At 34.6% G+C, this 25,830-nt stretch overlaps 2 protein-coding genes across 2 annotated transcripts; both read left to right on the forward strand.

The window, feature by feature from the left end:
• The first annotated feature begins 12,541 nt into the window (after window positions 1-12,541).
• Window positions 12,542-13,480, forward strand: LOC105865881 (olfactory receptor 6C2-like). Its single transcript, XM_012754828.1, has one exon. It carries the CDS (start codon window positions 12,542-12,544, stop codon window positions 13,478-13,480), a length of 939 nt encoding a protein of 312 aa, XP_012610282.1.
• Window positions 13,481-24,613: 11,133 nt separating this feature from the next.
• LOC105865885 (olfactory receptor 6C2-like) lies at window positions 24,614-25,549 on the forward strand. Its single transcript, XM_012754841.2, has one exon. The coding sequence runs from the start codon at window positions 24,614-24,616 to the stop codon at window positions 25,547-25,549; it is 936 nt and encodes a 311-aa protein (XP_012610295.2).
• Window positions 25,550-25,830: the final 281 nt, after the last annotated feature.

A 25,830-nucleotide genomic window follows, 5' to 3' on the forward strand; every position in this document is an offset into this window, starting at 1 on the left:
TAATGATTTTTGTAGTATTCATAAATTATATCTTGAATCTCTTTGGGATCAGTTGTGATATCTCCTTTTTTATTCCTGATGGAGCTTATGAGACATTTCTCTTTTTTGCTTTTTGTTAGCTTAGCCAATGGTGTGTCAATTTTGTTTATTTTTTCAAAGAACCAACTTTGTGTTTTATTGATCTCCTGAATTCAATTTCGTTTAGTTCTGATTTGATCTTGTTGATTTCACTTCTTCTGCTGGGTTTGGGGTTGGTCTGTTCTTCTTTTTCCAGCTCTTTGAGTCGTTTCGTTAGATTGTCTATTTGTGATCTTTTTGTCTTTTGGTTATAGGCATTTATGGAGATAAACTTTCCTCTCAGAACTGCTTTAGCTGTGTCCCAGAGGAGTTGATAACTTTTCTCTCCATTGTCGTTTTCTTCATAGAATATTTTTATTTCCATCTTGATTTCTTCATTTATGTAGTAATCATTTAGTAGGAGGTTGCTTAATTTCCACGTTTTTGTGTAGAAATGTGAGTTTCTGTTAGGGTTGATTTCTAGCTTTATTCCACTGTGATCTGAGAAGGTATATGGTATGATTTCTATTTTTTTAAATTTCTTGAGATTTACTTTGTGTCCTAGGATATGGTCAATCTTAGAGAATGTCCCATGAGCTGATGAGAAGAATGTATATTCAGTGAATTTGGGGTAGAATGTCCTGTAGATGTCAGTCAGACCCAATTGTTCCAGGATTTTGTTTAAGTTCATTATTTCTTTATCAATTTTCTGTTTGGAGGATCTGTCTTGTGCCGTCAGTGGGGTGTTGAAATCTCTGGTGATTATTGAGTTGTTATTAATTCATTTGCTTAGATCTAGTAAGGTTTGCTTTATGAAAATGGGTGCCCCTAAGTTGGGTGCATATATATTTCAAATTCTTATCTCTTCTTGTTGAAGTGTGCCCTTCACCATTATATAATGGCCCTCTTTGTCTTTCACTACTTTTGTTGGTTTAAAAACTAAATCGTCTGAAATTAGAACTGCCACGCCAGCCTTCTTTTGGCTTCCACTTGCCAGGAATCCTAATCTCCACCCTTTTACTTTTAGTCTATATGCATCCTTGCAGGTTATGTGTGTTTCCGGAAGACAGCATATACTTGGCCTGTATTTTCTTATCCATTCAGCCAGCCTATGTCTCTTGAGTCGAGCGTTTAAGCCATTCACATTTATTGAGAGAACTGATATGTAAGGTAGATTACTGTTCATTCTGTTGGGTTGGATGTTGTTGCTTTGATTTCTCTCTTGAGCCATTGTATTATCTGGTCTTTAATCTTTGGGTTTTGGTTGTTTTTATATTGGTGAGTTTTTATTATGGTGTTCCGTGCGTAACACTGTTTTGAGTACTTCTTGTAGGGCTGGTCTTCTCTTGGTGAATTCTCTGAGACTTTGCTTGTCTGAGAATGTCTTAATTTCTCCTTCATATATGAAGCTTAGTTTTGCAGGGAATGAGATTCTAGGCTGGGCATTGTTTTGTTTCAGAAGAGTGAGAATGGGGCTCCAGTCTCTCCTTGCTTATAAAGTCTCATTAGAGAAGTCTGATGTTATTCGAATTGGCTTTCCCTTGTATGTTACTTGCTTCTTTCATCTTACAGCTCTTAGAAGGGCCTCTTAGTTGATATTTTGGTCAGTCTGATGACTGTATGTCCTGACGTCTTCCTGATTGCATTGAATCTCCCAGGGGTCCTCTGAGCTTCTTTAACTTGTATATCGAGGTTTTGAGCAAGGCCTGGGAAATTTTCCTCTATTATATCTTCAAACAGCTTGTCCAACCCTTGAGTGTTGTCTTCTTCCCCTTCTGGTAACCCTATGACCCTCACATTAGGTTTCTTCACATAATCCCACATCTCCTGTAGGCTTTGCTCTTTTCTCTTGTTTCTGTGCTCTATCTCTGTGACAGTTTTAATTAGTTGGAGGGTATTATCTTCAAGCTCTGAGATTCTTTCTTCTGTTTGATCTACCCTGTTCTTGAGACTTTCCACTGTGTTTTGTAGTTCCCTGAATTGATTCTTCATTTCCAGGAGTTCGGTTAAACTTTTCTTCATTGTGACTATTTCTTTAGTGAACTTTTCTTCTAGATCCTGGAGGCTTTTTGTGGTTTCTTTGTGTTGGTTATTTTGTTTGTTGCAGCTCGGTGAGTGTTCTTATGATCCACATACGAAATTTCTCTTCTGTCATTTTGGTTGCCTGATTTGGGTTGTTGTCCGTTTCTAGGGGGCTGGTGCTCCTCTTTGGGGGTGTGTTTTCCGTTTGGTTATTCATATTTCCTGAGTTCCTTCGCTGATTTCTTCCCATGTCGATCAGTTGTTGTTTCTTTCCTTTAGGTTTTTGTTGGGGTATTCACACGCCTTGTTTAGTTTCTGAGCCGTTGGTGGTGTCTGTGGGTGAGATTCGACCACTCCCTGTATAATGAGTCAGTGGGTCCTGTGAAAAGGCTGTGCAGGATGCCATCCCTGTCAGTAGGTGGCGCTTGCTTGGAGGAACAGGCTATGCTGTTGATTTTGTGTTCTGTTATCAGCTCTTGTTCTGGGCGGAGCTGGGTTGGGTAAGCCTGCCCTCAGGCCGTTAGCAGGGGTCAAAGTTCTGTTCCTTGCTTCCAGGGAAAGCTGTGAGGGCGGTGCTGGAATGGCCCCACTCAGCCAGAAAGTCTGCTTGTGGGGGTGGGGCTGTCTGAGACCTGCAGTCTGGAGGAGGCCTGGCATCTTTCCACCCTCCTCAACTCCGCAGCTACTCCTGGGCCTCTGCCAGCAGGCCAGACCACATGCCACCGGGCCTCCCCGGACTGTGATGCCAGGGGGGAGGTTCCCTGGGCAGGAACTCCACCTGGGCTGGGCGTATGGCCTCCTTTTGGGGGGAGGGTTGCCCTCTAGGACACTGATATGCCCCTGAAGGCACACACACCTCAGTAGGCTGTTCACATATATCCCTTCTGTGCCCTGGGCAATGCTAGCCCTCGGTGCAGGGGATCTGGTCTGCAGGTCTGACCTCTGTGTCCCAAAGTTCAAACTGTATCCCCACCAGGGAGAGAAGCTCCGGTCCCAATTCACCCACAGGGAGCCCAAGCTGGGTCTATGTCTCTCAGCCTCTGAGTTGGCACCATTCTCCTGGGAACACCGTGCCAGCAGCACCTGGGAGGGCTGGTGGGTAGAGAGCTCACAGTCTGAGTTCCCCTTAGTCAGCTGTAGGGTCCCAAAAGGGAAGATCCCGTTCCCTGGAGGTGCCTCCGGCTGGTGGCTATATTGTCTCTCTGGGCAGCCACGGGTATGGTCGGTGGAGGGGAGGAGGAGGCAATATGGTGTTTGCCGCGCGGCTCTGGTCTGTGCACACGGAGCTGCCGGGAGGGAGTTGGGAGCCTGGTGGCGCATCTGCTACAGGCTCACCGCTAGCTGGCGGCGGCCGTCTCTGGGCTGGTGTCCGCAGGTCTCTCCACCCGCTGGGGAGCCCACCAGCAGTCCCAAATGCAGGGGAGGGGAAAGGTGAATTATCCACCTACCCTTGCTGCTGGTCTCCAGGCTGTTCCAGCGGTCTCAGCTTCCAGTTCTCCTCCGCAGCCTCCTCCCGTGGAGTCTCCTGGGGTTTCAGGTATCCCTCCTTCCAGCCCTCGTCCGCTGTATGCTCGTCTTCTTGCTTCTTTTTTCTAAATTCTGCTAGAATCTGTCTTTTCTGCAGAGACACTCTTGTCTGGCGGTGTTTCTCGTCTGCCATCTTGATCCTCTCCATTCATTACAGTATTTTTAAATGTTCACAATTTTATTTTGATAAATGAAAAATTAGAAAAGTCATATCACAGCTATCAGCTAAAGTCACTGTGCGCATGGTCCTGAAGCGGTTAAATGTATAACAGCATACAATTGCATGATTTCTAACATCCACAGAATGCTCTTGTAAATTAACAATACAAATATAAAATACAAACAAAAATAAACAAAAAATAGACAATTTAAAGAATATTAAATCTCATTTTGTAAAGAACATATAATTATTAACTGCATCAGTTTGTTTCATACCAAGTAAATAAATCAGTTTCATACCAAATAAATTAATATTGAGATGTAGATTTATACCTATCATATTGTCAATATTGAAAGGAACTTTTTAATTGTTGAAATTTAAATTGCTAAGCCTTTTTGCTAAACAATTACAACAACCTAAAAAGTATCCATGTAACTGGTAATTCCATTTTTGGGATTCTACCTCATAGAAATTACAGCACCAGTCCCACCATCTTCCATCTGAAAATTCCAGATCTTGCATGTCTCCAATGCTGCTTCACAGGTTCTGAAGTTGGATTACATGTCCCTGAGAGTTTGAGCATCTTTTCATATTTTTATAGACTGGATTTTTGGAAAATAGGACATAAATTGTCATCCTTTTTTCATTTTTCCATTAGGTTGCTAATTTTTCCATATTTTTCTTATAAATCTCTAATAATTCTTCTTCTTATGAAGGGTCTCCTGGATATCAGTTTCCACCAAATCTCTTTGTGGCCTCAGACTGATAGGATGGAAATTACTGGAACACAGCTGATTATTTTGGAAGGAGAAATAAAAGGGCAGTGAATCAAAAGTCTTAAATCTTCTCAGAAGTGACACAAATGACTTACACTGACATTTCTTGGTCAAACAACTGGGATAGGCAACTTTTCCAACCTTAAACAGTAAATAAGCACTGCATTATCAAACCTGAGGTGACCTTTAAGCTAAAGCAAGGAGCAGAGCCCTGATAGTAGAAGATCCCCCAAACCAAAGCCTCCCAACAATCTTTTTCTCCAGGTTCATACCTGAGTACAGCTGGTCTCATGCATCAGATATGTGCTTTATACAGTCTCCAAAAACCTCTCAGAGATGTGCAGAAAGTGGATGACCTGATTGAGACCAACCAGGAAAATCAAGGCAGATATCTGTGGCAATTTGCAATCACAAGCAACAACACATCAACTAAGGAGAGAGTTGAATTGCAAAAAAAAAAAAAAAAAAAAAAAAAAAAAAAAAAAAAACTAATTTGAGCTCAAACCATATTTCAAAACTGATTATTAAAAAAAAATGGAAACTATTCATGAATAAGGCCTGAGGACTTTAATGTATGTCAGAACATGCTTTTCCCTAGTGAGCCTAATGAGATGCAGTCTGGAGAGAAGCCTGATGACCATAATATAATCAGGACATCCCTCAGCCATTGTGAACATCATAGCCAGCATCAAAAGATTCAAACTGGGCAGCAGCTTTTTGCATATAGTGGACAAGAGAAAACTTTCAGCAAGCAGGAAATATTCTGTACACATAAGAGAATTCATATGGGAGAGACCCCCTATAAATATAATAAATATGGCAAAGCTTGTAATAAATCAGCTCTCATTTCCCAAGGGATGACCCAAGGGGGAAAGAATCATATAAATGTAACAAATGGGAGAAAACCACTTGTGAGACATCATACTCTTGAGTCTTCATAGAGCTTATTTGGAGAGAAACACCATGAATGTAAACAAAGCGAGACTAATTTCTGTGAAAACATAAACAGAACTTACTTCAGAGAGCTCAGGAGAGAAAACTTTTGAATGTGATTTTATGTGGTAAAACTTTCTATAAAAAATGTGCCTCACTAGACATCAGAGAAACACATAGGACAGAAACCTATGAATATAGTAAAGGTAAAAAAATTTTTATTAACAAATCAATCCTTATAAAACATCAGAGAACACATACAAGGGAGAAGCTGCCTGCATGTACTGAATGTGAGAAATCCTTCTGTCATCAGAGAACATCTAAGTGTTCATCAGAGAATCCACACAGAGATAACATACTATGAGTATTATCAATGTGGGAAATCATTTTGTGAAGGTAGTCCACACTATACATATAATAACAGACAGGGGAGAAACTATGAGTGTAAAGAATACAGAAAACCTTTCTGTGGGAGGGCAGCCCTCACTGTACATCAGAGAATTCACATGGGATGGAAACACAATGAATGCAAAGAAGGTAGAGACATCCTATGATATAATGAATGTGGGGATTCTGTCTACTATAGGACAGCCCTCACTGTACATCAGAGAATTCATACAAAAAAGAAACCTTATGAATGGAATGAATGTGGAGAAAAACTTTTGCCAGAAGTCACACCTCTGCAGGTATCAGAGAACGCATATAGGGAAAATATCCTACATGGCTGAGATGGGCTATATATTCTCCAAAACTCATTCTCTTTTATCTTAGAAACACAATTAGCCTGCCTTTCTCAGCCTGCTTTTACTATGGGCAAGATGATGTTACTGAGTTCTGGCCAATGGAATATGAACACAGTGATGATCATTATTTCCAGGCTGGGCCTACAAAAAACAAATTTCCATTCAGTCCTTCCTGATTTCTTAGCCCCCTATGGCTGATGTGTATATGAGTCCCTTCAGTCCCCAGTGGCTTTGGGAACCATAGGTAGACAATAGCAGCAATGACTTGCAATCTAAGTTCTAACACCTCCATTTATACTTTACTTGAGTGAGAAATAACTAACTATTCTGTTGAATCATTGTGTTATATGACAAATTTGCATTGCAACAGAACCAGCCCACTGTCGCTAATTCACATTATAAATGTGGGAGATCTTTCTGGGAGAAGTTACTAATCCTTATGTATTGGAAAATTCACACAGGAGAGAAATGTATTTTATCATCATTTGTCCCCAAGTCAGTTACAGAAAAATTAAATCTTAGGGTAAAACAAGGCCATACGTGGGAAAAGCTTTATAAGTCAGAAACATCTCATAAACACAGAAAACAAAGTAAAGCCTTATAAATATCCTTTGCATGTCAAGATTTTTAACACAACTTTCAACATTTGTATAATGAAAGAAGAAACTGTCAGTTTGTAGGCAAAAAGTTACCTAATTACTCAAAATTTTTACCTAAAAGCATCTAATAGATGAAGGGATAAAGAAAATGTGGTACATATACACAATGGTATACTGTTCACCCATGGAAAAGAATGAAATCTACATTTGCCTCAATATGTATAAACCTAGAGAACATTTTAAGTGAAATAAGCCAGAAACAGAAAGACAAATATCTCATATGTGAAATCCAAAAAGTTTGATCTCACAGAAGTAGTGAATAGAACAGTTCCAGAGACTGGGAAGGATAGAAGTTATGGGTAAGAGGAGAGGTCAGTCATGACGTTCAAGGTTATAATTAGAATGACAGAATAAGTTCTGGTGTTCTGTTGCACAGTAGAGTGACTGGTTAACAATAAAATATTGTATATCTCAAAGTAGCTAGAAGAAATGATTTTGAATGTCTCCATCACGAAGAAATAAAAAATATATGAGATGAGGGATATTTTAATTACCCTAACTTGATCTTTATGCAATATATTCATGTATAAAAACATCGCATCATACTCTATAAATATTTAAAATTATTTTGTGCTGGTTTACAATAAATTTTTAAAAAGCTAAAGAAATCAAGATAGAGTGACATTGTTGTAAAGATAGGCAAATACATTAATGGAAAAGAATTGAGGTCCCCAAAGTAAATCTAATTTATGGTCGATTAAATTTTTTAAAAGATACAAAAAAAATCATTGGATAAAGGTTAGCTTTTCTCAGTAAATGGTGCTGGAGGAATTGAATAGTCATATTTTTTAAAAAGTAAACTTTGATTCTTACATTGTACTATTTATGTAAATTAACTAAAAATGAATCATAGACCTAAATGTAAAACTTAAGTTATAAAATTCTAGAAGAAAACATTAAGTATTGTTGTGTTAGGCAAAGATTTTTTTAGACACAACAGTAAAAGCAAGATAGATTCTGAAAATTGATGAAATGCCATTCACCACAAATTAAGAATTTCTATGTCAAATGGATATCTGTACACCTGTGCTTATTGCAGCACTATTCACAATTGCCAAGATGTGGAATCAATCTAAGTGTCCATCAACAGATGAATAGATAAACAAAATGTGGTATAAACACACAGTGGAATACTATTCAGCCTTTAAAAGGGAGGAAATTCTGTTATTTACAACAATATGAATGAATCTGGAGGACATTATGCTGAATGAAATAAGCCAGGCACAGAAACATAAATACTGCAAGATTTTATTTATATGTGAAATCTAAAAAATTTGAGTTCATACAAATAGAGAGTAAAATGATAGTTACTGGAGGCTAGGGACGGGGAGGGGAATGAAAGAATGGGAGTTGTTAATTAAAGGGTAAAATATTTTAGATAGATAGGAGGAATAGGTTTTGAGATCTATTGCACAGCAGACTGACAATAGTCAATAATAATATATGGTATATTTCAAAATAACCAAGAGAATAAATTTTAAATGTCTCCCATAAAAATTATAGGTAAGCAAGGTGATGGATATATTAATTAGCTTGATTTAATTATGCTACCTCATATACATATATCAAAACATCACATTGTACCCCATAAATATATAACTATTATTTGTCAATACAAAATAATAATAAATTAAGAAATTTTGCTCTTAAAAAGACACTGTTAAGGGAGTAAGAAAAACCACAAACTGGGGGGAAATATTTATTCATAATATATCTGATAAAAGACTTGTACCTTGACCATGTAAAAAAAAACTCTCAAAACCCAATAAAAAGAAAAAGCACGACCCATTTTAAAATAGGCAAATGATTTAAACAGAGACTTCACCAAGACAGATACCCAGATGGCAAATAAACACAGAAAAAAATGTTCAACATTATTTGCTATTAGGTATATGAAAATTAAAATCACAGTAGTGTACGACCACACACCTACTAGAATGTTTGATAGTATAAAGACTGATTATACTAGGATATGGACCAATTAGAACACTCCTAGACCACTGGGAATAATATAAAATTATATGGATGCTTTGGAAAACTCATAGGCAGTTTCTTAAGAAGTTAAACAAATGCCTTCCATATGATGCAGCCATTCTACTCTTATTTACTCAATAGAAATGAAAGCATATAACCTTAGAGAGATTTGTACATGGATGTTATAGCAGCTTTATTTGTAAATGCCATGAAAATGATAGGGCAAAATATCTATCTAACAAGTGAATAGTCATCAAATTGTGGTATATCCACACAATGCAATTTTTCTTAGAAATAAAAGAAATGAGCTATAGATACACATAATAACATGGATGAATCTCAAAAAATAATGCTGAATGAAATAAGCCAAAGGAAAAATGATTCCATTTTTCTCTATGATTCCATTTATATAAAATACTCTATGATTCCATTTATATAAAATCATTGAAAATGCAACTAGAGTGACAGAGAACAGATGAGTGGTTTGCTATGATTAGTAGCAGTGGGGAAATGGGCAAGAGAGAGGCATTAACAAAAGGTGCAAGGAAACTTTTGGGAGTGATGGATAATTTATTATTGTGATTGTGGGGATTCTCTCTTAAGAGTATGTGTATGTCAAAACTCATCAAATTGTATACTTTCTATATGTGTGGTTTATTGTATATCAATTATAGTTTAATAATACTGTTAAAAGTTTAAAACCAAAAAAATCAATAGATTTAACTATATAAAACCAAGAACTATATGCCAAAAATTATTGACACTTTTAAAGTCCTTTATTATCTTATATATTTAATACATATATAAGAACAAAATATGAATAGACTTAAAATAATGTATATCAAAAATTTAATCATGGTGGAAAATGTTTGATATAAACTAATATTTTGATTCTTACATCATACGAAACTTTTAAAAATAAAATATTTTATCTAGAAATTTTACTTCTAGCAATTATTCTCAGACATATGCAAAAATACTCGTATGCAAAGGCTTTCAATAGAATGGTTGCTAACTACAGAAAATAAAGAACACCAGACATTTAATTTGAGTGTTGCTATAAAAATTGCCAAAATAATTATACAGCCAACTTTACTAACAGTGAAAAAGTGGGAAAAACAGAAACTTATATTATGTCATAAATTAAGGTGTGTTCAAATACATAAAAGCATATGCTTTTTATTGTGGCAAAATATACATATCCTAAAATTTTCCATTTGTAAAGTTTAGAATTCAGTGGCATTAAGTACATTTACATTCTTGTGCAACCATAAAAGCCTTTGTTTTGTATCCCATTATAAGATATTGAGATAGGGAACCAGCAGGCTTTGCTCAATAAGGAATCATAATACTTAAAGGAAGGTCTCTGATAAAACAAAAGACAGCAGAGAAACTGGACAAAAGCAGCAAGAACCCAGATGGCAATAAAAAACAATCTCAGGTTACCCTCACTGTGTATTATACCCTCCTTATAATGTATCATTGTGGTAAAAGAAACTCCTACCATCACCATGGCAGTCTACAAATGCCATAGCAACTCACAGAAGCTACCCTGGGTTTAAAAAGAGAAGGAACTCTTGGTGCCAGGAACTACCTACCCCTCTCCCAGAAATCTTATAAGTAATCCTCCCTCTGCTTAACATAAAATTAAATACAAGGTATAAAATAAGACCCCCAAAATCACAAGGTCCTATTCTTTGTTGCCCTGAGAGATAGCTGCTGCTCTGTCTATGGAGCAAGCCTTCCTTCTGTTTCTTTGTTAATTCAGTAAACTTGCTTTTGTCTTACCCTGTGAGCTAGCTCTAGAATTGTTTCTTGCAGGAACCCAAGAACTCACTTGGCATTCAGGCGAGACCCCAGTTTTGGGGTCCACGTTCCTATAACAATATGGCTGAAAATTTTTATGCATTCATGAATAATACCTATGGCATAGTTAGTTGGTGTATTTGGAGAAAGAAAAATCTCAAGAACAAGGTCTGTAATGTAAGCAGTAGCCTTATATAATTGTGTAAATGCTTTCTGATTAAAATTATCCAATGATAATAAATGATTCATTGAATATCAGAAAAGATTCCATTTATATAATACAGAATTAAAGTTTTCCAAAAGCCTTAGTAGATGTGAAAGTTTAAAAAAATGAGCTGTATCATTTAAATGATATGGTTGTCTTTCTGACCTGTGTCAAATGCTGCTGTAACATCCCTCCTATCTCCAAGGACACAGTCCTCAATGAAGCCTGCATTACTTGATTTTTTGCCAAACTTCATTACTCAGAAAATTAATTAACGACTCTTGAATGTAGGTCACAAAGCACCTTTTGTTTTTTCCACTTGGTGACATTTTTGGCAAATTACAAAGTCATGCTTGATATTATAAAAGCATTTCTCTCTGTCCTGATGATTTAAAATATCATCTCTTCCACCAGTAGATAGTGATCCTAGTATTATAATTTCAGTGATGGAGATAGTAAGAAAGTATTTTGAAGCTTATAATAGCACTAAGCCCATCATGAGGGAGCCTGTCCAATTTGTTGAAGGTGGAAATCATAGGGAACTCTGTGCATTCCCAGACATGCCGGTGAATATGAAGACATAAATACCTTTATAAAAATGCCACTTTGAACATTGAAGTCCTATTGTTGCTTTGTTTGAACAACCAACAGAAACTCTCATATACTAACAGAAGAGTAAGTATGATAAAGTTTGTGTCTTTCATTGCAATATTCTAGGTTATATTTTACTCTGGAAAATAAAATGGATTTAAGTGAGAATTTATTAATATTTAATATATTCATGATATATTTATAAGGTGCAATTTTTTAGAATGAATTCCCCTTGTATAGGTAAATGTCATTGTCTGGGAGGTTTTCATGCATGAGATACATAAATAAATCTGCATTTAACTTAACATAAAAATTATCCATGCTAACTTTGGCTGTACATTCAACCTCAAATTAAAAATAAAGTATCTTTGTATACATAGATTTATATAAACATACCCTTTCATCCCCCTAGTAAAAGGAATAATATATTGATCTAAGCGATAACACCTCATTACAGATTTTTGTATTCATTTTAAACATTTATATGAAAGATAAAATAAATAGAAAACAGTTACACTTTAGTGCCATTCTATTTATTAATTTCTATTATGTAATAGATTATAAAACCTTGGGGAAAAGTATATGTATTTTGAGAATTGACTAACACTCAAAGTTTGAAGGACTGAGTAAGATTTCACAATGGTGTACACATCACCTGAGTAATTAAGGGAAAATAAGTAAGGAAGGTAGGAGAGCAGCAGCAAAAAAAGAAAAAAAATACGTGTTCTACATCTCAATTTGATATAAATAGTTGATAGTTGTTGAATGAGACCCTAATTATATGTTATATATTAGTATTGTTTTACAAAAAGACCCAAAATATCAAGAAAAGATGGGAAATCAAGGGTGAGATTTTGCTATTTAGTTTGTAAATAGATACCTTGTTACCTATAAAATTAAACTTTTTCGTAAATCTACTTAGTTATATGAGCAAAGCAGAAGATGAACATAAATGGAAAAAAGAATGAAAGAGAAAGAAAGAGACCATTAAAAATAAAAACTTGAATATGTTAAATTTTAGGATGTTTAAAGTAATCTCTAAAATATGTCTTAATATCACATACAGATTGAAGAGAAGTCAGAAGTCAATGATGAGAAATGATACAGTAACAACATTCATTCTTCTGGGACTCACAGATGACCCTCGGCTGCAGATCTTAATTTTTATCTTTCTATTTCTCACCTACATGTTGAGTGTAACCGGAAACCTGACCATCATCACACTCACCTTTGTGGATCCTCACCTTAAAACACCCATGTACTTTTTCTTAAAAAATTTCTCCTTCTTAGAAATCTCATTCACATCTGCTTGTGTTCCTAGATACTTGTATAACATAGCAACAGGTGACAAGGTCATTACTTATAATGAGTGTGTCATCCAAGTGTTTTTTACTGACCTCTGTGGAGTAACAGAATTTTTTCTCCTGGCTGCCATGTCCTATGACCGCTATGTGGCCATCTGCAAGCCCCTGCATTATGTGACTATCATGAACAGCAGAGTTTGCAGGATTCTCATCATCTGTTGTTGGATGGCTGGTTTATGCATAATAATCCCTCCACTTAGCCTGGGTTTAAATCTAAAATTCTGTGACTCTAACATAATTGATCATTTTGGGTGTGATGCATTTCCCCTGGTGAAAATCTCGTGCTCAGACACATGGTTCATGGAACAGACAGTTATCATCTGTGCGGTGCTGACCCTGAATATCACTCTAAGTTGTGTAGTTCTGTCATACACTTACATCATCAAGACAATTTTTAGATTCCCTGCTGTCCAGCAAAGGAAAAAGGCCTTTTCCACCTGTTCTTCCCACATGATTGTGGTTTCCATCACTTATGGCACCTGCATTTTCATCTACATGAATCCCACAGCAAAGGAAGAGGTGACTGTTAATAAAGTAGTTTCTTTGCTCATTTCTTCTATTTCGCCTACATTGAACCCATTTATTTATACCTTGAGAAACAATCAGGTAAAGAAAGCCTTCAAGAATGCAATCAAAAGAATTGCATTGCTCTCAACTAAGTAAGAGAAAATCTTTTTAAAACATCTCACAAGAAAAAGATACAAGGCCACAGACTTTTTGTTTTTGAAGTTTATATCCTTCCTTATAAATAATATATAATTGAATTACTTTAATGTTCTCAATACTTCTTTAAACTAGCTTCCATTGAGTCCTGCTCAAGCCATATTTGCATCTTTGCTTTTGAAAACAATCTCTGAGAGTTCTGCATGTCATTAAGAAAACATCTAAATAGATTTCCCAAATTATCATTTTGAAATAAAATTAACTCTATAATATTACATTTTAATATGTAAGAAAAGTCATTACACAGGAAAATATGAGATAAAGTTCTTTGTAGCTCTTCTCCAATACACACAATAATATTCAAACATATGTAATAAGAATAACTTTGTGTAAAATGTCTAAAATGGATGAATTTATAATACATGTGGAAAGACAATAGCAGCACTTCCAATATTGAGAAAATAGAGAAAAAATTACTACTACAAACATACAGACATGCTGGATAAATTTTAAGAAATTTTTTATCTATAGATGAAATCATTGAAATGTTATAAATAAAATGTGTCAAAAATAAAGATTCAATTAAAAGTCGATGGATAATCTATAAAATGACTGGTGGATGCTGAGAAGATCACAGACTAAGAATGGGAAGTCATATTATGGATCTCAAAGGGTTAGGTTTAGAGTCTCAGATTCAGTGTGGTATGAGCATAATATCATAAAGTCAGAACTGTGAAATTGTTGCACACTCACTGAAAGCTTGAATTAGAAAATCAGGCCCATTTCCACAGAAAGATTGCAATTTTTTTCTGGAAAGCATTGTCTGCAGCTTATAGAGCTATGAGTCAAGGGAAAAATAATCCCAAGTGTACTTGATTGCCTGTGCCTACATAAGCATTTACAAAAACAAATTAAGTATTTACAGTCTAAATTATCTCATAATAGTCTAAATTGTTAGATATAAAAATTGAAAAAGCCACACAATAAAATTGGTTGGAAATTCAGATATTCACATCAAATTAACTAACTGCCATCTAGAAAGCAATGAAATGTGGACAGGTCATTGCAAATTATTTGAAGTATGAAAAAAAACTAGTCAGAAAGAATTCTATTTTAAATGTATTCATTATTTACAAAAATGTAAACTAGACCAAAAGAGAGGAACTTCTGCTTATCCTAATGAATGTGAGAAATGAAAAATAAAAGTAAATGGAAAGTGTAACTTACTAAAGGTAAAAACTGAAATCCATTAAACAACTTCAAGAAATTCAAGAGCTAGCTCTTTGAAAAGTCCAAAAACATATATATATTCCGCTCCAATTGATGTAAATGAGTAAAACACAGAAATGTTCAATATCTTTTTTTTATTTCAGGAAATTATGGGGGTACAAACATTTTGATTACATGTTATGACTTTGCCACATCCCAACCATGCTTTGAGATGTGCCCTTCCCCGTCTACAAGGCTCACTGTGTCCATTAGTTGTGAGTTTACCAACCCCCAACCTCACTCCCAAAGTATATTACTACTCTGTGAGCTCCTTAGTGTTGATCAGTCAGTGCCAGTTTGACGGCAAGTACATGTGGTGCCTATTCTTCCATTCTTGTGAAACAAATTTGGAGATACCTCAAAGAGCTACAAGTAGAACTACCATTTGATCCAGCAATAGCACTATTAGGCATCTACCCTAAGGAACAAAAGTCATTCTATAATAAAGACATCTGCACCCGAATGTTTATGGCAGCACAATTTACTATTGCAAGGATGTGGAAACAACCCAAGTGCCCATCAATCCATGAGTGGATTAATAAAATATGGTCTATGTATACAATGGAATACTACTCAATTATAGAAATGTTCAATATCTTATTGGAAGGTCTTGGACATGAAATAATAGAAGGAAACAAAATACTTAGGATAAATATGCAAAAGAATACATAAAACTGTTGCATTTGAGTGACTATAAGTTCTTATTTTATTCACATTTTGCTTTTCTGAAGTGGAGATATGCCATGCAATAGGTAGCAGCTATCATTTTCAAATAGACCAGAAACATATCTATTATCTGTTACTTTATAATTCATACTACAATACAGAAAACTTCTAATTTTTTTAAATTGGAAATATAATCAAAAAATCAATATAGTGAATCAGTTCATTAAATTCCTACAATAGTGAACAATTCATTTATTTTTCCTAACTTATCATTATGAAGGCATGTAAATACACGTATTTGATATGTTTCAATGCATTGTGGTTATTATCCTTTATTGATGCTCAAATTTGCCTATTTTTAACCAATGAGCCTTTTCAAGTTTGTTGGAAAGTCCTGTTCACACAAAACTATAGCCTGTAATAGCTCCTTGGTTCCTTTGTATGACAAAATGTTTCAGGCCCAATTGTACACTGCTGTGCTAGACATAATAGCCTCTCAAAGAGGTCCACGTGCTATTCCTCTCTGGAGAATGTATTACTTTACATGCCAAAAATGACTTTACAGGTAAAATTAAGTTAACGATCTTGAAGGGAGGAGATTGTCTGAGATTATCAAGATGGAGCAAATTTATTACAGTAGTTCTAATAGGAGACAGTCAGGAGAGTGAGAAAAGAAGATGTGAAAATAAAAAGAGATCACAGCAAAACAGTGCCACTAGCCAGAGAATGCCAGCAGACTCTAGAAGCTGGAAAGGCAAGGCAATGGATTCTTTCCCTAGTGCCTCCAGCAAAACACAGCCTTGCTGACCCAGATTAGACTTCTCACTTCCAGAACAATTTAAAAAAATGTTAATTTATGTTAATTTGTTACAGCAGCAACAAAAACTGATATGACAACATTTCTTGCTCCTAACCTAGAATAAGCCATTTGTCCAAAGAACCTGGTTTCTTGTAGTTGGAAATAGTATTTAGAAACTGTACTATGAACACTTATTGCTTATTGCTATTGAATCCGCCATTGTCTCTAACCCTTTTCAGAGGACAAAAGTAGGAAATATGATTTCTTTATAACACTTTAAAAGAAATTAATAGACTATTTCTTAGAGTAGTTTTAGGTTTACATAAAAACTGGACAGAAATGACAATGTTTCTATACACTTCCTGTCCCTCCTTCTAAAGCTTCTCTTGGTATTAACATTTGCAATGATGTGGTACATTTGTAAAAATCAATGAATCAGGATGGGCACGTTCTATATATTTAACAAATATATAATTTCATGTATCTACAATTACAATATCATACATAATATATTCACAGCCATAAAAGTTTCACTCTGATCCACCTACTCATCTCCCCTCCTATCCTCCTAACTCCTGGCAACCACTAATCTATCTATAGTCTCTATAATATTACCTTTTTCAGAATGTCATACAGTTGGAATTATACAGTATGTAGCATTTTCAGAATGGCTTCCTTCACTTAGCAATATGAATTTAATTCTCTGCCATGATTTTTCATGGCTTTTCATTCCATTATATGAATGCATTACAGTTTGTTTATTCATTCACCTACAAAATGATTGCTTCCATTTTTGGCAACTGTTAATAAATCTGTTACAAACATTCATGTGCAGGCTTTTGTGAGAACATAAATTTTAAATTCATTTGGGTAATTGCCTAGGAGTTTGACTACAGGTCAGTAAGGTAAGACTATGTTTACCTTTGTTAGAAAATGCAAAACTATCTTCCAGAGTGGCTGTATCATTTTATATTTCCACCAGTAATGAAAGTTTCTGCTGCTCCACAACCTTGCTGTTTCTTGATATTATTAGTGTTTTGGATTTAGGCCATTCCATTGCATGCGTAGTGGTATTTTATTATTGTTTTAATTTGCAGTTTTCTAGTGACATATGATGTTGGGCATGTTTTCATATGCCTGTTTACTAGAAGTATAAATTTTATTAAAGTAACTTATGAGTTCATAATGATATTTTTAATTCAAACTACTGAATATATAGTCTTCTTAGCAGCACATAGGACATTCTCCAAGATTGATCATATCTTAGGCCACGAGACAGTTCTAAACAAACTCAAAAAAATAGAAATCATACCAAGTATCTTCTCAGAATATTGTGGAATAAAACTAGAAATCAATCACAGGAGAAACATTCAAATCTACAAAAATTCATGGAAAATAAACAGCCTGGGACTGAATGATTATTGGGTCAAGAATGAAATTAAGATGGAAATCAAAATGTTCCTTGAACTGAATGACAAAGGGGACATAAGTTATCAAAATCTATAGGACTCAGCAAAAGCATTCCTCAAGGGAAAGTCCATGGCCTTAAATGCCTACATCAAAAAAACTGAGAAATCACAAATTAACAATCTTATGACACTTCTCAAGGAAATATAAAAAGAGTAGCAAACCAAATTCAAAGCCAGCAGAAAAAAAAATAGCAAAGGTCAGAGCAAAACTAAATGGAAAAGAAAACAAACAAAATACATATATTATATGTATTTTATATATACATAGAGAGAATCAATGAAACAAAAAGCTTATTCTTTGAAAAGATAACCAAAATTGACAGACATCTTGCTAGCTTAACCAGGAAAGGAAGAAAAAGGACCCAAATAGTATCAGTCAGAAATGAAAAAGGAGATATTACAACTGAGACTACAGAAATAAAAATATCATTTGTAAATACTATGAAAATCTCTACACATATAAACTCAAAAATATAGAGGAAGTAGACAAATTCCTGGAAACACACAACCTACCAAGAATCAATCAGGAAGAAATAAAACTCCTGAACAAAGCAATAATGAGCAGTGAGATTAAAGCAATAATAATAATAAAAAACTTTCAACAAAAAAGCCCTGGACCAGATGGAGTCACAGCTGAATTTTACCAAACCTATGAAGAAGAGTTGGTACCCATCATGCAGAAATTATTCTATAACATCCTCCCCAACTCATTCTATGAAGCTAGTATCAACTTAAACCAAAGCCAGGAAAAGATACAACAAAAAAATAAAACTACAGAAGAATGTCCATTATGAACATGGATGTTAAAATAATAAAATACTAGCAAACCAAATTTAACAGCACATCAAAACAATAATCCACCAGGACCAAGTGGGCTTCATCCAGGGATGCAAGGATGGTTCTGCATACATAAAATGGATAAATGTGAGTCACCACATAAACAGAAGCAAAAATGAAGACCATATGATCATCTCAATAGATGCAAAAAAAGCAGTCGGCAAAATTCAGCACACTTTCATGATAAAAACCCTCAACAAACTAGAGTAGAAGAAAAATGTCTCAAAATTATAAAAGCCATATATGACAAACCCACAGCCAAAATCATACTAAATGGGGGAAAGTTGAAATCATTTCCTCTAAGATCTGGAACAAGACAAGTGTATCCACTGTCACCACTTCTATTCAACATAGTGCTAGAAATACTAGCCAAAGCAAACAGACAAGAGAAAGAAACAAAGCATATCCAAGTTGGGAAAGACAAAATCAAACTATCATTTTTTGCTGATGATATGATCTTATATCTATTATAGAAAATCCCAAACTCCACTAAGAGACTCCTGGAATTGCTAAATAAATTCTGCCAAGTCTCATGTTACAAAATCAATGTACACAAATCAGTAGCAATCCTATGTACCAATAATAGTCAATCTGAGAGTCAAATCAAAGACTCAATACCATTCACAATAGCTACAAAGAAAATAAAATGTCTAGGAATATACTTAACCAAGGACATGAAAGATCATTACAAAGAGAACTACAAAACACTAAGGAAAGAAATCACAGATGACACAAACAAATGAAAAAATATATTATGTTCATGGATTGGTAGAATCAACACTGTTGAAATGTCCATACTGTCCAAAGTGATTTACAGATTCAATGCATTCCCCATCAAAATACCAATGTCATAATTCTCAGCTCTGGAAAAAAATAATTCTACACTTCATTTAGAACCAAAAAAGAGCCCAAATAGCCAATTCAATCTTTAGTATAAAGAACAAATCTGGAGGCATCATTTTACCAGACTTCAAACTATACTACAAGGCTATGCTAACCAAAACAGCAATTTATTGGTACAAAAATAGCGGCATGGACCATTGGAACAGAATAGAGAACCCAAATATAAAACCACCTACCTACAGCCAACTAATCTTTGACAAAGCAGACAACAACATACACTGGGAAAAGAAGCTCTATTCAATAAAGGAAGCTGGGAAGATTGGATAGCCACATACACAAGAATGAAACAAGACCATTATCTCTCACCACTCATAAAAATTAATTCAATTGGAAACAAAGATTTAAATGTAAGGCACAAAACCATAATAATTCTAGAAGACAATATTGGAAAAACTCTTCTAGATATTAGCCTAGGCAAGAATTTATGAAGAAGACCCCAATGGCAATTACAGAGCCAACAGAAATTAAATAAACAAACAAATAGGATTTGATTAAATTATAATAAAAAGCTTCTGCACAGCTAAGGAAATAATCAACAGAGTAAATAGGCAACCTACAAAATGGGAGAAAATATTCTCAAGCTCTACATCTGATAAAGGGCAAATATCCAGAATCTACAAAGAACTCAAGCAAATCATCAAGAGAAAAACAAAAACCCCATTAAAAAGTGTGGAAAAGACATGAACAGAAGCTTTTCAAAAGAATATAGACAAATGGCTAACAATAATATGAAGAAATGTTCAACATCACTAATCAGGGAAATGCAAATTAAAACCACAATGAGATATTACCTTGCCCCAGTTAAAATGACTTTTACTAACAAGTCTGAAAAAAATAGATGCTGGTCAGGATGCAGGAAGAAAGGAACACTCATGCACGTTTGGTGGGACTGCAAATTAGTACCTCTATGGAAAACAGTATGGACATTCCTCAAGGAACTAAAAGTAGATTTACCATTTGATCAGCAGTCCCACTACTGGGTATTTACCCAAAGGAAAAGAAATTATTTTATCAAGAGACACCTAACTCCGATGTTTATTACAGTACAATTCACAATTGCAAAGAGGTGGAATCAACCCAAGTGCCCATCTATTCATGAGTGGATTAACTCATGAATTGGTTTATGTATATTGTAGAGTACTACTTGGTCATAAAAAAGGATGAATTAATGCTTTTTGCAACAATCTGGATAGAACTGGAGACTATTATCCTAAGTGAAGTATCTCAAGAATGGAAAAACAAACACCACATGTACTCACTATTGAAGTGGACCTAACCAACGGGCACACATGTACAAAGGGAGGTAAAACTCACTGGAAATCAAGTAGGGAGGAGGGAGAAGAAGGAGAGGAACAAAAATGTACCTAATGGGTATAATGAACACTATTTGGGTGATTGACACAATTATAGCTGTGACTCAAGCATTAAAAGAGATCCATGTAAAAATATTTGTATCCCCCTAATATTTTGAAATTAAAAGATAAATAAACCTTAAAAAAATGTATTTGACCCAAAAATACACTCTGGAAATCACTCTAACAAGTGTGAGAATTTCTTTTTATGTTAGAATTATGTTCTATCAGAATTAATAACTTTTTATTACAATTAATGTCTTTTTGCATATTTTTATTGTGGAAAATGAAAGTCAATCTACATTTGTTTTAGGCATCAGTTAAACAGTGGTGACACTTTTCTATAGTAATTTTTAATATTGGTAGAATATATAAAGGTACATGAATTTATAGTAAATTGGTTTTAAAATGTCATGGACTATTAAGATATTGACATTAAATCAATTATAATAAATTATTATAATTAATTTTATATACAAGTTCATAGATTAATATATAATTTAGTATATTAATTTCATGTATATTAATTTAGAATATGTTTAGAAGCTTAATATTTTATGCTATATAATCAATTACAGAAGTTATGACATTAATGTTTAATTTAAATAATACCTTTAAATATATTCATACATTTGTTTTAAAAAAATCTGAAAGTGTATGCTCTATGACATAAGCAGTATGAGTTATATAATTTCACTTTTTTTTACTTTCCTTGTCTAATTAAAATTTCCCAATAAAACAAATATTTCATTTAACAAACTAATGGATGAGTAGTGTGGTTTCTTTATGCTCTTCCTATTTGGTAGATCTTAGTTTAAGGCATGTGGTAGTAAAAATGGGCTACAGTTGTGTTTTATTTTATAATGACATTCTTCTGTTGTCCTACTGGCCTTTATTCATTGCTGCAACCTTCTGTCTCCAAGGACAGTGTCTCCAAAGAAGTTGGCAAACTTTTTTTAACCTCAAATTTTATTGCTCACAAGATTCATTAGCGGCATTGTTTCTGGGTCACCGGGGACTCCATTTATTCATTTAGCTGTGTTTTTATCAAATGAGGCAAATGTTAAGCTAGATATAAAAAAAATATGCTCTCTACCTTGTGAGATCAGAATAGCAACTCTCCTGAAACTGGGGAAGATTCCTGACATTTCACAGCCTTCATATTATAATATTTTCTCTGGTTTTGTTTTTTTTTATATAGAGAATGTTAATAAGGCAACAGAAAGTCCAAGTAATTGGTTGAAGATAGAAACTTCAGAGAAGTCTATGTATCTTAGAGTTGTCACAAATGTGACAGTGGCTTCATAAGCAAAAGTGACCAGAAGTTCACATGAAAAACTTCATCTCAACCCGCATTTTCAATTTAGGAGTTTTATAATTTCAAACAATAAAACCATGATTGACAGTCATAATAGTAAGTGAGATAAAGTTTCTCATTTTAATTATACTTTTTTGTGATCTGAGTTTTATTATGCTCTTGAAGGAAAAATATATTTTACTTATCTCTTCAAAATCTGAAATGTGAGTGATAATTGCTATATTTGGTAGAGCATTCATTTTTTTCATTTTACAATATGGTTTCTCTTGGATATATAAATGCTATTTTCTGAAAGATTTTAATGGACAAGAATGTATAGACATTTAAATGTTAAAATTTGATAGCTACCCAGAAACACATAATATTACCTATATTGCCAACCTCACATCAAAAGATAAGATATATATGCATATAATTATGTTAGCACACTCCTAATTCCCCAAAAAGAACTACAAATTGGCTGAAGTTACGTCATCTTATTAGAGATCCCTGTTTTCATTTCAAACATAGTTTGAAAGTAAAATGAACAATAGCCAGTTCACTATAGTTACACTTCACTATAACTACTTTTTATACCTTGTAATACCCTAAAAGGAAAAAAATACATTTTTGGAGCATTGATTAATGTCTAATAATGATACGTCTGAGTAAATTTACTCAGGGATATGATGCCTTTGATGCCTGAGAGATCAGAAGGAGGGCTGGAGAAATAAATTATGCCAGAAGATCTTGCAAAGAAAAGGCACTTTCTCTGTTACCAGCTATGAAAGCAATAAACAAAAGCAGAAATGTTAATCCTCTTTAAAAGTCAAAAAAGAAACTCAGCAACAGATTCAAAGACATAGAAAATTTAAATGAAAATTAATATAAAAACATTTTGAATCAGGAGTCCAAATAGAAAGGAAAATAGCTTTGCAGGTGTCTGGAGAAGATGCTATGGATAAATCCATTTAGAAACATTTGTTGGACAATTGAAAATGTATCTGGGACTGTGTTAGTTGCATGGGCTATTATGCTATTATGGTGAAAAAGACACACATTTCATGATCCCTACAAGTTAATATTCTTTCTTAAGTGTCAATTTAGTAGTAAGCACTGTTTTCAATGGGGATTACAGCTAGCATAATCATCAGACTTGCAGGAAATTTTCCAGAGGGCTTAAAACTGAAGTTGAAAACCAATGAAAAAAATAGAAGTTGCTCAGGTAAGTGGAGGACAGAAAACAAATTCTATGCAAAGCATTTACTAAAACACCTGGTACATTGAATGTGCTTAATAAATATAGTCTATTATCTGTATTGAAAGACACATATTAAGCAAAGGAACAACTGCATGAAAGATTGAGAAGGTGGTAAGTTTTATTTGTGGTGTGGTGAATTTGAAGTCCACGTGAAATGTTCACGTAGATAATTCAGGTTACACTTGAGAATCAGAAAGGAACATCACAAAATAAAGACACAGATTTAATAATGATCACCTGAAAGATATTTCAAAACGTAACAATTGATGAAAATACAGAGTGGATATGGGTATGGTGAAAAGTGAAGAGGAATAAAAGAACTAACAGATTTTAATAGTTTTTAATGGTATAAAACAAACAAAAAATTCAAACAGAGGTTCTAATGACCTCATAACTACCTGAAGAGACATTTTCTAATTGAATATGCAACAATCCCTCCAAATTTGACTAATGATGTATACTTGTGTATTAGTCCTTGGCTGTCATAATTCCTATTTTATGTCTTAAATCAGATTAATCATCTTCCATGTTCTCTTTTTCCACATTTTATCTCTCAGTTAAGATTGCTATAGATAAGCCAAAGAGAAATTGAAATAGGATGTGTTGGGGGAAAAAAGGAAAACACTAACAAACAGATTTTTAAAGGGTCACAAACATATCACCTATAGTACCTTTGAAGTTTATCCGAGCATTTCATGAAAGTATAAATGTAAACTATGCATAAGGACAAGTATACTGTCCTACAAAAAACATTTTGTATTGTGCATCACCATGGAGTGCCTAAGGACAGGGAAGCTAAGGAGAAGCCAGTGTCGGCAGTAGGGTGAGGAAGTTGTGTGCTTGTGTGTGTACATATGGTATGTATGTGCATACACACATGCCAGAGTTTAGTTGTGTCCAGGGAAGAAAACACTCAAATGCTATAAGCAAAAGCAAAAACCAAACTTTTTAAAAGTAGAGCCAGAATGGAGACTTCAAGTGACTATAGTGTCTGCATAGTAAACCCCAGTTGTCTGACACTTTAAGAAGGAACAATGTGTCAAGCAAATGTATCAACCAGAGAATTCTTGTGAGTCAAAGGACATCTTTGCTCCTCATGAAATGACAGACCCGTTGAAGTCGAAAGTAATCCTTTACATAGTGTGCATTTAAGGTGTAAAAAAATGTAAAAAGTATGATAAGAAAAATCTGAACATTATAGATTTAATAATGTTAAAAAAATCTGCAACAAAATGTCTCTGAATGTTACACTCAGGTCTGGCAGAAGTAAGAAATCAGCAATGAGGAACAATACAGTAACAACATTCATTCTACTGGGACTGACAGATAACCAACAACTGCAGGTTCCGATTTTTATCTTTCTCTTTCTCACCTACATGCTGAGCATAACTGGAAACATGACTATCATCTCCCTCATCTTAATGGATTCTCACCTTAAAACAGCTATGTACTATTTCCTACAAAATTTTGCTTTCTTGGAGATCTCTTTCACATCCGCTTGTATTCCAAGATACTTGTATAATATAGCAACAGGTGATAAGATGATTACTTATAATGCCTGTGCCAGCCAAGTGTTTTTTACTGATCTTTTTGGTGTAACTGAATTTTTTCTCCTGGCCGCCATGTCTTATGACCGCTATGTGGCCATCTGCAAACCCCTGCATTATGTGACAATTATGAGTAACACAGTCTGCAGAAGACTTGTCTTTTGTTGCTGGGTAGCTGGTCTCTTTATTATAATTCCCCCACTTAGCCTAGGCCTAAATCTGGAATTTTGTGATTCTAATACCATTGATCATTTTATCTGTGATGCATCTCCCCTCCTGAAGATCTCTTGTTCGAATACTTGGTTCATGGAACAGACTGTTATCATCTGTGCGGTGCTGACTCTCATTATGACACTTATGTGTGTAGTTCTGTCCTACATTTATATCATCAAGACAATTTTAGGATTCTCTTCTGCCCAGCAAAAGAAAAAAGCCTTTTCTACCTGTCCTTCCCACATGATTGTGGTTTCCATCACCTATGGCAGCTGCATCTTCATCTACATCAAACCTTCTGCAAAGGAAGAAGTGGCCATTAACAAGGGTGTGACAGTCCTCACTACTTCTATTGCCCCCATGCTGAACCCCTTCATTTACACGCTGAGGAACAAGCAAGTCAGACAAGCCTTGAATGACTCAATCAAAAGAATCATAATATTTTCCAAGAAATAAGTGACTGTGAAGTCCAATAAACATATATAGTGAACTTCCCAAATTCCTTAGGTTAACTTTTTCGAAACTCTCATTCATCCTGATCTAGTGACATCTTCCCCACAGACCTCTTCTGAGACCATGTCCTTCAGTAACAGGCTAAAATAGCTTTTGAAAATTTATTTTTTTTCAATTTTTTATTTTTTCATATTATGGGGGTACAAATATTGTTAGGGTAGAAAATTTAAATCCTGACTTCATTTTCAACTTAGGAATACCAAAGAATAAAATAATCAGAAGTA

Source organism: Microcebus murinus, chromosome 10 (assembly GCF_040939455.1).
Source record: "Microcebus murinus isolate Inina chromosome 10, M.murinus_Inina_mat1.0, whole genome shotgun sequence".
NCBI lineage: Eukaryota > Metazoa > Chordata > Mammalia > Primates > Cheirogaleidae > Microcebus > Microcebus murinus.

What these genes read in the sequence shown, in the direction of transcription:
- LOC105865881 (XM_012754828.1), top strand. Translation starts at nt 12,542, where the DNA reads ATGATGAGAAATGATACAGTAACAACATTCATTCTTCTGGGACTCACA.
- LOC105865885 (XM_012754841.2), top strand. Translation starts at nt 24,614, where the DNA reads ATGAGGAACAATACAGTAACAACATTCATTCTACTGGGACTGACAGAT.